The sequence below is a fragment of the Podarcis erhardii genome, assembly GCF_964252035.2.
Source record: "Podarcis erhardii genome assembly, chromosome: 12".
NCBI classification, from domain to species: domain Eukaryota; kingdom Metazoa; phylum Chordata; class Lepidosauria; order Squamata; family Lacertidae; genus Podarcis; species Podarcis erhardii.
The window spans coordinates 485653-499351 of NC_138513.1; the positions used below are offsets into that span (position 1 = coordinate 485653).

At 56.3% G+C, this 13699-nt stretch overlaps 1 protein-coding gene across 2 annotated transcripts in view; it reads left to right on the plus strand.

The window, feature by feature from the left end:
* Nucleotides 1–13699, plus strand: part of KCNH2 (potassium voltage-gated channel subfamily H member 2) — a 99037-nt gene that overhangs the window by 62668 nt on the left and 22670 nt on the right. For both annotated transcript variants that reach the window (XM_081834219.1, XM_081834218.1), the window contains exons 6-8: nucleotides 7929–8354; nucleotides 11705–12092; nucleotides 12894–13093. In XM_081834219.1, the coding sequence (XP_081690345.1) occupies nucleotides 7929–8354; nucleotides 11705–12092; nucleotides 12894–13093 (1014 nt within the window). The remainder of the gene's footprint in view (nucleotides 1–7928; nucleotides 8355–11704; nucleotides 12093–12893; nucleotides 13094–13699) is intronic.

Here is a 13699-nt window from a genome sequence, read left to right on the forward strand (position 1 = left end):
ACCCCCATGCCTGCCCCCCTTGTTCCTGCATCCTTTTAGACCAGCGGTTCTCCACCTGTGGGTCAACAGATGTTGTTGGACTACAACTCCCATCGTCCCTGAGCTCTGGCCTTGCTAGCTAGGGGTGATGGGAGTTGTAGTCCAACAACATCTGGGGACCCACAGGTGGAGAAAGGCTGTTTTACACTGACTGGAGGGGGTGAGGGGGGGACCATATCACTGAATGTGCCAAGCCCACCCCCTCCCTCATCAGACCACATTTTGTGGACACTCCATGAAACTGAACGTGAGAAAATCCACCACCAATAAAAGAAAGCCCTCCTTCCCTCTGAGTTTAACTATGGAACTCCCTGCCACAGGAGGCAGTGAGGGCCAGCAACCTGGATGGATTGGAAAGAGGGTTCAAGAAGATTCCTGCATTGCAGGGTTGGGCTGGATGACCTTTGGGGTCCTTCCCAACGCTACAATTCCATGATTTTAAGTTCATGGATGAGGAGGCGGCTCTCAAGGCCTGCTAGCCAGGATGGCTCTACTCTGCTTCTGGATGGTGGTGGCTGGAAACCGCAGGCGGGGAGACCGTGGCTCTCATGCTTTGATCCTGTTTGGAGGCTTCTCAAAAGGATCCGCTTGGCACTGTGAGAACAGAATGCCGGACTAAAAGGACCCACTGCTGACCCCATCCTGCCGGTTCTTCAGGGGGTCCTGTCATACCTCGGGTTACAGACGTTTCAGGTTGTGTTTTTTGGGGTTGCGGACTGCCGAATCCCCGAAGTACTGGAACAGGTTACTTCCGGGTTTCAGCGATCACACTTTGCGCATGCGCAGAAGCGGCGAATTGCAACCCGAGCGTCCACTGTACTTAGGCTCTTCTGGAAACCGCAGGAGGGGAGCGTTGTTCCTGTGGCTGCTTCCCGGACGGGGCCTCTGGTTGGCCTCTGCGAGAACAGGATGGTGGGCTTGGGGAGCCATTAAGAACCTCAGAAGAACCACTGGCAAGCCATTAAGAACATCGGGAAGAAGCTTCAGGCCGCAAGAGCTGTTCCGGTGCAGGATGGACGGGGTGGACGCTCCTTCCTTGCGGGTTTTGAGCAGAGGCTGGATGGCCATCGGCCCTGGATGCCTTTCAGGGGGTTGGTCTGGATGACCCCTGGGGTCCCTTCCAACACTATGGTTCTGTAAGAGTCTGCTGCGTTGAGCCAGCTGTGAGCCTGAGCCAGCAAGGCTCTCCTTAGTCTTCCCCCTCAGTGGCTCTCAGCCAGCCGGGATAAGGGGAGGGTGGCTCTGGGGGTCGGATCCTGCCTGTGGGTTTCTTCGTAATGGGCCAGCCCAGATGAGAAGAGGAGGCAGGGCCAGATGGGCCATTTTCACCATTTCTCTGCCAGCCTTTCCTCGCACACTCAGGAACAGTTATTTATTCATGGGAGGCTTTCGAAAGTGCCCTCTTGGAAAAGTATCGCGTCCACATCAGACTATTTGAACGCAATCCCATTGGATTTGGAATATAAGCCGTGGGTTTTCGAAAGAACTAATGACAGCAAAGTTCAGATAAGAAAAGCATATGTGCTGTAAGGCAGCTCATAAAAAGAAGTTTAAAATAAACATCAGGAAAGGAGGTCTGGGAAGTCAAGAAGAAGGAAAATTGTACACAACAATGTTTTGGAATCTTTTTGGAGTTTTGATAAAAATGATAGGTCTAGAAGGCAACCCACGGGGTCCGCAGCATGGCAGGGGGGCTGAGACCCACAGGACCCCCCCCCCGGCCAAGCCCACAGGCCAGTCTCCCCCAACCAGGCACTGCCAGGGGGGCCTAATGGTTAGAGTGCTGGGCTGGGACCTGGGAGAGGAGGGTTTGAATCCCCAGGGGGTGACCTTGGAGTCAGTTGCCATCACTTAGGGTTGTTGTGAGGGTGGAATGGGGAGGAGGGCAGCCATGTGACCCCCTGGAGATCCTTTGAAAATTAAGGTAGTATATAAAGATAAATAATAATAATAATAACAACAACAACAAGGCACCCTTCCACATCCTCCTCCTTGGCACCTGCCGCCCCTCCTGCCTCAGTTTCCCTACTGCTGAAAGCAGACCTGAGCATGCAGAAGCAGGAACCACGATGTTCCACCTATCCGTTCCTCTATTTGTTGTAGTTGTTTAGTCGTGTCCGCTTCTTCGTGACCCCCTGGACCAGAGCACGCCAGGCCCTCCTGTCTTCCACTGCCTCCCACAGTTTGGTCAAACTCATGCTGGTAGCTTCGAGAACACTGTCCAACCACCTCGTCCTCTGTCGCCCCCTTCTCCTTGTGCCCTCCATCTTTCCCAGCATCAGGGTCTTTTCCAGGGAGTCTTCTCTTCTCATGAGGTGGCCAAAGTCTTGGAGCCTCAGCTTCAGGATCTGTCCTTCCAGTGAGCACTCAGGGCTGATTTCCTTCAGAATGGAGAGTTTGGATCTTCTTGCAGTCCATGGGACTCTCAAGAGTCTCCTCCAGCACCAGAATTCAAAAATAAAGGTGGTATATAAAGATAAATAATAAGAAGAAGAACAAGGCACCCTTCCACATCCTCCTCCTTGGCACCTGCCGCCCCTCCTGCCTCAGTTTCCCTGCTGCTGAAAGCAGACCTGAGCATGCAGAAGCAGGAACCACGATGTTCCACCCATCCGTTCCTCTATTTATTATTTGCTTATTAAATCCATTTAGGGGTCACTTTCTGTCCAAGGATTCCAAAGTGTCTTGCAGAATAAAGTAACAACACTAAACTGTTAACTACCTATAAACTCAAGTGTTAAAATATCAGGGGCAGATGGGAAGGGAGCCCATGAGAAGGAAAACTCTGATCCTGAAGCTCCACTGTCCTGGGGGGAGAAGAGAAGGCTCACCAGAAAGCCCTACAGAAATCCAGAGTCCCACGCCTGGCTCGCCTTTCCTTTGGGCCACACCAGCCAGGCTGAGAAAGGGGGCCTGGTCATCTGGGCAGCCCGGGACCCCCCCCCCACGCACACGGCCCAGCCTTGCGCCCAGGAAGGTCACTCTGGGCTGCTCACACAGCGGTTTGGCTTCACCCCTGGAAGCGCACTCCATTGTCTCTGGAGGCAGATGGGTCGTAGAATCGTAGAGTTGGATGGGACCCCTGGTGGCCATCCAGTCCAACCCTCTCAGTGCAGGAATCTCATTGAAAGCCTCCATGACAGGCTGCCATCCAACCTCCAGCCTTCCATCCCACCGTTGAGCAGCAATTCCTGCCAGCAAGTCCTTCCTGAGGTTGAGTCAGAATGCCAACAACAACAACAACAGCAACAACAACCTTATTAAAATATACAGTGGTACCTCGGGTTAAGTACTTAATTCGTTCCGGAGGTCCGTTCTTAACCTGAAACTGTTCTTAACCTGAAGCACCACTTTAGCTAATGGGGCCTCCTGCTGCCGCGCAATTTCTGTTCTCATCCTGAAGCAAAGTTCTTAACCAGAGGTACTATTTCTGGGTTAGCGGAGTCTGTAACCTGAAGCGTCTGTAACCCGAGGTACCACTGTGCATGAAAGCTAAAGAAGAAGCAACAAGCATCCTCAGAGCACTTTGGATGTGCAAAGTACCTTTGGGGTGGAGAGCTTCCTTTGTACATCCAGCCTGTGTGTGTGTGATCGTTTAGCTGCAGTTCCTGCAATTGGGGGGGGCACGACTAGATGGCCCTTGGGGGAACTTTCCCAGTCAACAGTTATATCATTTGATGAGTCTCTCATTTCAGAAGGCGGCGGAGTCTCCTTCATTAGGTCAGTTGGGGTTCTTCGGCTGCGATTCCTGCCCTTCAGGGGGTTGGGCTAGATGACCCCCAGGTCCCCTTCCCACAACTCTTATGATTCTATAGTTAGGAGGGACTTTTCCCCCAGGAGGTGGGGAGGCAAATTCCTTCCCCTACAGGATATACCTTGACTCGCTTGCTTGAGCAATCAAACGACATCACATTTCTGCAGGGGGGGGGGCTCTTTGTGGCCTGCTCAGCTCCTGAAAGCCCTGCTGAAAAATCTTTTTTGTGTTTCTCTCCCCCCCCCCTTAGCATTAGAACTCTTTCACACACACGCCAGCCTGTCTGGTACCAAAATAACTGTGCGCAAACACACGCAAGGTGGGTGGGGAGCGAGGCTTGGCATGTCTTGCCTGGCGGGGAGGGCTTTCTCCTGCCCCGCCAAGGGGGCCTGTTTTGGGGAGGGGAGAGAGGATACCCACGCAGCTGCCAGGGCTGCCACCCTCCTCCTCTCCCCCCCGGGGGCCAGGCTTCTCCGGAGCCTTGGCAGTGCCAGGGGGGCATCTACCAACCCGTCCGCCCTGGCGAAGGGTTAACGGCTGGGGAGGCTGACCAGCCTGGCTCCTTCTGGCGCTGGGAGACAGAGAGCAGGGCAGGCTGGGTAAAATTTCCGCCCCAATAATTTTCCAGCCTGCCTGCCTGCCTCTCTCTCGCACTGCCGCCTTGCTCGCCTCCCCAACATCCGAGCCTGGCAGCCGCTCTGGGTGGCTGCTTTGCCCGCTCCCTGCGCCCCCTCCGCAAGGGGCTCCTCCTCAGGCCGGCAGCATGCCCAGCGCACCAGGCACCAGAGGGTCGCCCGCCCCCTGCCCTCTGGGTGTCCCCCACCGGGCACGCAGCTGGGGCTGAGCACCATGCAGGCGGCAGTGCCTTCGCGAGAGGATGCTGGCTTCCCTCCTGCAGCTGCTCCAGGATTTCTCGGGCCCCCCTGCCGCCGCCACCGCTGCCCCCCAGCCCGGAGCGCCCCCCATGCCTGGGGCTTCCCTGTGTGGCACCTGCCTGTGCCTGGACAGCGGCAGCGGCGCCCACGCCAGAGCCAGGGCCCAGGATGGGGAGCAGGGTGACAAGGTAGGCGCTTTCCCCTGGGGGGGTGGGAGGAGGGGAGGGTCTCCATTTGTCCTCCGTGGGGCAGAAGCAGGAGGGTGGGGTCCCCTCTCTGGTTTATTTATGGAAGGAATAGGTGCTGGGGGGCTGAGTTATCACTAAACTGGGATGCATGGGGCAGGACTTCTTCAGGCAGCAAATAGTTAAACGGTGGAACTCCCTCCCACAAGAGGGGTGGGCGGCTTTGGAGCCATAGAGTTGGAAGGGACCCCTGAGGGTCCTCTAGTCCACCCCCTGCAAGGCAGGAATCTCAAGTAAAGCATACAGATTAGAGGGTTGGACGGATCCAGCCAGGATGGCGTCTGCATCCCAGCTGCTGGAAGGGGAGAGGGCTCTGGGCTTGGATCCTGCTTGCTGTTTTCCCATAGGGGCATCTGGTGGGCCCCTGGGAGGGCAGGAGGCTGGGCTGAATGGTCCCCCACTGGCCTGATCCAGCAGGCTCATAGCTGTCATCTTTTCCCTTTTCTTGTGAGGAATCCTATTCGGAATAAGGGAATTTCACTTTGAAATAGGGAAACTGTTTGAAATAGCTATGAGCAGGCTCTTTTGTAGTTCATACGGCTGCATAGAGGGATGCTCACTCTTTATATGCTCAGAGGCACTCTTGGCTGCGGTGTGGACTCAGCTTTGGGGCTGAGCTAGGGGAGAGTGAGGTGGCCAGACCCCAAGGGATCCGAGTTCAAAAGCCGCTTGGAGCTGCTGTTCAGGAAGGTGGATTTGCGAGGGTCCCCCAGCATCCCACTGCGCTTTGCTGGGGAGAGGGGCTTGGGTGTGGGGCTGAGGATGAAAGGGAGCAGAGTGACCCCCCCATCCGCCTTCAGCCCTTCTTCGTTCCTGGGGGGGGGGCAGAAGGGGGCGGGGGGGCACCCGCTCTGGCGCTTTGTGGAGCAGAGGGTCAGGTGGGGCAAAGCTGTTTGGTTGCACATCCTTCCTCCGGGGAGCTTTGAGCTTACGTAAGTCTTCTGAGGTTACACCGTCACGTGGGAAAGGTACTCTGTGTGTGCTCAGAGGCACTTGCTTGATGTTTTTTGTCATTTTTAAAACATTGCTGTGGTTTAGGACTCTGAGGACATCTCTGGGCTGGGATCCCATTCCGATGGGGGTGCAGGTGCTGCCTTGTGGGTGGGGAGGGGGCTTCAGGTGGGGGGGGGAGTCAATGGAGAACAGACCAGCACCCAGCAGCACGGAGGTCCCCAGCTGATGGGCTGGAGAGACACTGGGGTCTTAGCAGTTCCCCACCAGAGGTTAGGGGGCTTCTGGGCTGCTTTGATGTCTCCCTGAACAAGGGCTTCTCCCTGCTCTTAGCAGAGTGGGGGGCGCTGTTGTGTGTGGTGGGTTGCACTGCAGAGAGGAAGACACTCTGCCTGTGCTCAGAGGCACTCTTGCTGTGTCCCATGTTCCAGCTCTGACTGGGAGCGTTGCAAGGAGGGTGTCTTTGGGGTGTCTTGGGCTCACCTGAAGTGACAGAACAACGCAGGGAAAGGGTCTCCCCAGAGCAGAAATTGTGGAGGGGCTCCTTGCGGGCAAGAACTCAGCCAGTCTCCACGTGCCAGTGACCCAATTTGAAATGGGTGGCCAGTGGTTTGCCCATTTCATGAGCCAAAGCCAGGCCAGAGTTCAAGGGAGTGGGGGGGGTGCAGCAGCAGCACCCATTTTTGAATTTTGGGCAGCGACCCCAAAGGCTCCTGCTCATGATTTCCAGTGGGTCTACTCTGAGTAAGACAACCACCCAAGTCAAGGCAGCCATACTGAATTTGTAGGTTCCCCTGAGGATGTGCAGAGTGCTTTGTTGTCACCATGTCGTGACCAGAGCCAAATTCAACCTTGCCCCCCCCCCAAGATCACAAGGGTGGTGCTCAGCACCCTTTAGCTAAGCAGCATGATCTGGAGCCTTTTAGGGGGAGTCTGCCAGGGTCAGGGGAGGTGCCCCTGGGGGGGGTGGCAGCATGAGGGGTGGGGGCAAGAGGCCCATTTTCAGGACGCTCCATTCCTGGGACTTTTGGCAGAGGGGCCAGAGGTGGCTGTGCAGCTGCTGCCCCCCCTCCAGCTGCTGACACCCCCCCCCCCCCGCTTCAGAGCCAGGAGGAATTAGGTGCCCTGCCCATCTGGAGGGCACCCTGGCATGGGATGGCCAGGAAGGTTATAAATAGAAGGTGCTCCTGGGGCAGCCGGCTGGGGAATCGGAGGCAGCAGGGAAGGGGGGGGGCGCAGCAAAGCATGCTGGGAACAAATAGCTCAGGGTCTCCCTGGGTGGGGGGGCAAGCAGCTGGCTTTCTCCCCTCCCCCCCATTTGTGGTGTGTGTCTCCCCACCTTAGCCTGAGACAGATGGCAGGAGGAGGAGGAAAGAAGCGCTGAATGTGCCAGCGATGCTTCAGCTCCCGGTTTGGACTAGATGGCCCTTAGGGGTCCCTTGCAAAGCCTGCAGCTCCTTGAAGGGGGACTGAGGCCCACGGCTGCATCGCCCATGGAGACTAGGTGTGGGGACCCCTCTCCTTTTTCCACAGAGGCCATCCTGGGGTGAGGAGAAGGAGGCAGAAGGGATGGCAGAATTGCAGAGCTTTGAGGGAACCCCAGGGGCCATCCAGCCCAACCCCCAGGCAGAGCAGGAATCTCAGCTCAAGGATCCTTGGCATGAGGCTGCCCAACCAGCCAAGTCATGGTCTCTTTACTGAGCTGGTGACTTTTCTCCTTCAGCTTCTCAGTGTGTGTGGCCGGGGGGTGCTGTTCCGGCCTCCCGGGGCCTGGATCCATCACTACTGCGGTCCCTCCCTGCAGCCAGGCCACGGCCTCTGTCACATCTTATCAGGAGAGCAGGGCCTGGTGGGAGAATCACAGAACTGTCGGGTTGGAAGGGTCCCCCAAAGGTCATCCAGTGCAACCCCCTGCCTGCGGCGCATGAATGGCAACCGAAGCGTTCCTGACGGATGGGCATGGAAGCTGACTCTGTTGGGGTCACTGGGGGGCACCTTTCCGGGGGGGGGTGTGATTCTGCCTCTCTCTCTGATGGCCCCCGTGTCCCTTCCCTCCGTCCCCAGGTCCTGTCTCTGGGCGCTGACGTCCTCCCGGAGTACAAGCTGCAGGCGCCCCGCATCCACAAGTGGACGATCCTGCACTACAGCCCCTTCAAGGCGGTCTGGGATTGGCTGATCCTGCTGCTGGTCATCTACACGGCCATCTTCACGCCCTACTCGGCCGCCTTCCTGCTGCACGACCGGGAGGAACAGGCCCGCCGCTTCTGCGGCTACTCCTGCAGCCCCCTCAACGTGGTCGACCTCATCGTGGACATCATGTTCATCATCGACATCCTCATCAACTTCCGCACCACCTACGTCAACTGCAACGAGGAGGTGGTCAGCCACCCGGCCAAGATCGCCATCCACTACTTCAAGGGCTGGTTCCTCATCGACATGGTGGCCGCCATCCCCTTCGACCTGCTCATCTTTGGCTCCGGCTCTGAGGAGGTACAGTCCCAAAAAGCCCGGCGTTTCAGCGCTGCTCCCCTTTGCAAGGGCTCTTTGAGTGGCCACCAGGTTACAGAATGTCCCCAAACACTCTTCCTGCTCCGGGGGAAGGCGAGGGCAATAGAAAGCGGAGGGTTTGGTTTCTGTGAAAAGAATGGGCAGTGCCTTTAGTGGGTGCAGGACAGACAGGAATTCAACAGATGCAGACTTTCCCTAGACATCCTAGGAGAAGGAAGCGTCCAGCTGTCAGATCTCTGTCTGTCATGGAAAGGGCCTGAACTCTTATCTACATAGAAAGTTTGGAAGTGGGGGCTGCAGAGGGTGGGGGGCAGATGGCAGGTAGCCCCTCCAGGTAGCTGTGGATGGAGAAGGAGAGAAGGACAAGTCCCAGGCTCAACCCTCAATGGCCTCAGGATTCATGGCAGATGAAAGAAAGTCCTTCATGCAGTGTAAACTATGGAACTCTCTGCCACTGGAGGCAGGGATGGCCACCAATGTGGATGGCTTTAAAAGAGGATTGGACAAATTCATGGAGAAGGAGAGGGTCGTCAATGGCTACCAGCCATCATGGCTGGAGGCCCCAATGCTTCTGAATCCGAGTTGCTGGAAACCACTGGCGGGAAGAAGGCTCTGGGGCTCAGATCCCGCTTGTGGGTTTCTGGCTGACCACTGTGAGAACAGGGTGCTGGACCTGATGGGCAGTTGGCCGGATCCAGCAGGCTCTTCTCAGGTTCTTATTATCCCCTGCTGGCAGTCAGTGCAGGCGACCCTGAGCGGCCGGATGGGCTGTGTGGTAGGAGGCAGTTTTGAGACACGTCCTTCTGTCCTGGTGTTCCGCCTTTGAAACTGAATGGGCGCCAGTTGCATTTTGCGACAGGGAACCGGCCTTTTGCGAGAGATGTCTGGCCACCGGGTTTGGCCACTAACATCTCCACCTGGCCGGCAGGTGCTGCTGCTGTGGCGTGGCCGTCAGCTGGCTTGTGGGGTCTCAGGGCACCAAAGGCCTCTTTTGCTGCTGCGCTGCCCCGTGATCAGCTAATCCGTGGGGCGCCTAGGCATTCATTTGTGGGGAACAAAAAGGGTTATGGTGCCGTTTGGCCATTCGGTTTCCTATCTCAGTTTCCCTGCCCAGGAGACAGGGAAGTGGCGGCCACAGGAGCCTAAGGAAGGGGTGGCTGGAGGGGGGTGTCTGTCCTTTTCACCCCCTGCCCTCTCAGCTCAACCCGTCTCCCCCGTCCCCGTCTGTGTGGGGAGTTCATGGCCTCCATCGGCCAGGACCGGGAGGGATTTTGCTTCGGATGCGAGGCTGCAATCTTGGCACCCCAAAGAACGTCTCTTGCCCCCTCCCCACGGTTCCTGCACATGCTCACAGGGCAGCTGGAGAGGCAGGAGCCGGCGAGGAAACTGGGTCTGGCCCCCAGGGAGGCCCCCCATCCTGTGCTCCAGGTGCATGGGGGGGGAGGCGGAGGAGAATTTGTCAGGCTCAGGTGCGCCAGCTGAGATGGCGGTTGCCTCAGAGGAGCAGCTGGGGGGGCACCCGTCTGCTCCTGGCTGCGGAGAGCAGGCTGGGAGGTGGGGGGGTGTCTCTGGACCCAGGGAGAAGCGCACCTGGGGGGTCCGCTCTTTCCGCTCCTGGGGGGGGGGGAGACTCATAGCAGCCGGGGCTGTGAGTCCTCCGAACGGGGCTGGATCACATTTGGACCCAGGGTGGGTCACCATACAGGATTCCCCGTGGAGCATCCCATTGGCCACAGAGAGAACAGGACCCTGGACTAGGTGGGCCATTAAAGGGTAAAGGTAAAGGGACCCCTGACCATTAGTTCCAGTCGTGGCCGACTCTGGGGTTGCGGTGCTCATCTCGCTTTACTGGCTGAGGGAGCCAGCGTACAGCTTCCGGGTCATGTGGCCAGCATGACTAAGCCACTTCTGGCGAACCACAGCAGTGCACGGAAACACCGTTTACCTTCCCGCCAGAGCAGTACCTGTTTATCTACTTGCACTTTGAAATGCTTTTGAACTGCTAGGTTGGCAGGAGCAGGGACGGCAATGGGAGCTCACCCCTCGAACCGCCGACCTTCTGATCGGCAAGTCCTAGGCTATGTGGTTTAACCCACAGCGCCACCCGCGTCCCTAGGTGGGCCATTGCAGTAGGCTAAATGGAGCCTCCATGGACAGAGTCAGTCTACCTGAGGATAGTAGCCACCAAGAGTGGGAGACGGCTGTTGCTCTGCCATCCCGCTTGGGCTTCCCCTTGGCTGGCCACTGTGGGGGGCAGGAGGCTGGACCGGGCGGGCCTCCTTGGGCCTGATCCTGCTGCTGCTCTTCTGAGGTTCTTATGGGAGCTCCTGACTCTGAAGGAGCAACTGAAGAGGAAGAAATGGGCGGGTGGGAGATGGGGAGCCCCTTTTGTCCCGAAGTCCCCTAAGGGAAGTTTGCAATCCAGTTTGCAAGATCCCTTGGGCATCTTGGAATAACAAGAGGGATGGGGGTGGCGGTTATTTATACAGTCAAACCTCGGTTTTCACACGTCTCAGCTGCCGAACGTTTTGGAAGCTGAATGCTGAAAAACCGGAAGTGAATGCTTCTGTTTTTGAACGTGCCTCAAAAGTCGAACGGCTGCCTAGGCGTGTTTCTTATTTTTCCCCATTGAACTTGCTGACAGCCCTTTGAACCCTGGTTTTCAAACGTTTCGGAAGTCAAACAAACCTCCGGAACAGATGATCTTTGAAAACTGAGGTTCCACTGTATATTGCTTTCTGGACCCCCAAGAAACCAGCATACGAAAGCAACCCAATTTGCAACAGAGTACAGTACAGTGGTACCTTGGGTTAAGTACTGCCGCTGCATGATTTCTGTTCTCATCCTGAAGCAAAGTTCTTAATCTGAAGCACTATTTCTGGGTTAGCGGAGTGTGTAACCTGAAGCGTATGTAACCTGAAGCGTCTGTAACCTGAAGTGTCTGTAACCTGAAGTGTCTGTAACCCGAGGTACCACTGTATTAAGGAATCAGCAAACCAAAATTTCTAAGGCAGTGGAATCCAAGCCCATGTGTGTGGGGGGGGGGTTGCAGGGGAGGGGGGTCCAAAGGGGCATTTTGCCCCACAGGATCTGTATCCTGCATTCGGTCAGGCAGAGAGCTTAATGCAGATTGTCCCCCTTGTGTCTCTTCTCACTCACATAACTGTCGGGTTGGAAGGGTCCCCCAAAGGCCATCTATTCCAACCCCCTGCAACGCAGGGATCGCAGTGACCGTTTGATGGTTCTGTGACACGTAACCCAATTTGGAGTGGCGGCGGGGGGGGGTTGTTGTTGCTCCTGCCCTCACAGCCCCTCTCCTCCCCCCCCTGCAGACCACCACCCTGATTGGGCTGCTGAAGACGGCGCGGCTGCTGCGCCTGGTGCGAGTGGCGCGCAAGCTGGACCGCTACTCGGAGTACGGGGCGGCCGTCCTCTTCCTGCTGATGTGCACCTTTGCCCTCATTGCGCACTGGCTGGCCTGCATCTGGTACGCCATTGGCAACATGGAGGACAAGACCATCGGCTGGCTGCACTCGCTGGGCAGCCAGATCGGCAAGCCCTACAACGAGAGCACCCCCCACATGGGACCCACCATCAAGGACAAGTACATCACGGCCCTCTACTTCACCTTCAGCAGCCTCACCAGCGTGGGCTTCGGGAACGTCTCCCCCAACACCAACCCCGAGAAGATCTTCTCCATCTGTGTCATGCTCATCGGATGTGAGTGTGGGGCGCGAGGGCCGGGGGGCAGGGCGGGGGGCAGGCAACGCAGGCCAGGCGCAGTTTGGCTCGGCCGTTCTCCACCCCCCAAACACACTCTCAACTCAAGCATCCATCCCCTTCGGAGGGATCCTGTTCCACCATCAAATGGCTCTTCCCAATGGACCCCTGCGGCACTCACCAAAAGACGCCCAGTCATTGGGATTGTCAAGTGGCAGAGAGTTCCAGAGGTTCCCTGCCATTCTGGGCCAGAAAGCACCTCTGCAAGCAGCCTCTGCTCAGATGCACAAGGCTGGTGGACTGAGAGAAGCTCTTTGAGGGAGGAGATTGAAATTATTATTATTATTATTATTATTATTATTATTATTAATAATTTGACTTCTACACCACCCTATACCTGGAGGTCTCAGGGCGGGTCACAACAAGACCACAACATATAAAATCAACTCAAGAGCAATAACCCAATAACACTCCCCCCCCAAAAAGCCACATTTTTAAAGGGTATGGGATCAACCAAAGGCCTGGTTAAAAAGGACGACTTTTGCCTGGCACCTAAAGGTGTGTGATGAAGGCGCCAGGCGAACTTCCCTGGGGATAGCATTCCACAGACAGGGAGCCACTGCAGAGAAGGCCCCGTTCTTGTGTTCTTGTGTTGCCACCCTCCTGACCTGGTCCTTGAGGTATTGAGGGAGGGGCAGATGATGTTTTGGGAGAGGCCTTGATGGGCAGGTATTTCCACCTTGCATGTGGGAAGAGTTGGGGTGGAGACAGACCCTCACACAGCCCCCCCCCTCTCCACAGCCCTGATGTACGCCAGCATCTTTGGGAACGTGTCGGCCATCATCCAGCGCCTCTACTCGGGAACGGCCCGCTACCACACCCAGATGCTCCGGGTGCGAGAGTTCATCCGCTTCCACCAGATCCCCAACCCGCTTCGCCAGCGCCTGGAGGAGTACTTCCAGCATGCCTGGTCCTACACCAACGGCATCGACATGAACGCGGTGAGTGGGCCGGGCCTCTCCATGCGCAGCGCCAGCTGGGGGGCGGGGAGAGGATTGGGATCGCGAGAGCAGCCAAGTTTCCTTGCTCCCTACGACCTGCGAGATCACCTTGCCCCACATGCGGCCCCTTGAACGCTTCGGTCAGTGGAGTGGGCACGCTGTGAGTGCCACAAAACACCGGTTTTCCGCATTTGTAAGCTTTCAGTCGTTTAGTGTGGCAGCACCTGTCCTTGGGAACTCCCTGCCTCTTGACCCCAAGCAGGTGCCTTCCCTGTGTTCTTTTTGGCACTTGCTAAAAACATTCTTGCTTCAACAAACCTGTAGGGATGCTTAGACAGGTGGTGGGAGTTTTAACCTGTCTTAGTATTTTAACTTTTTGTATGTTTTAAACTATGGCTGTCCGCTTTCTTGATTTTATAATCTTTTTTTTTTGCAAGCCACCTTGTGGGGTTTTTTATTTTATTTTTACAATCAAGAGGTGTATTTACTAAATAAGTAAAACAATAAATATTTGGGGCTAGCACTTATTTATTTCTAAAAATGTTTGTACACCTCTGTGTCAATGAAATTATATCAAAATGGTTTGCAATGAAATGTTTTTTTAAA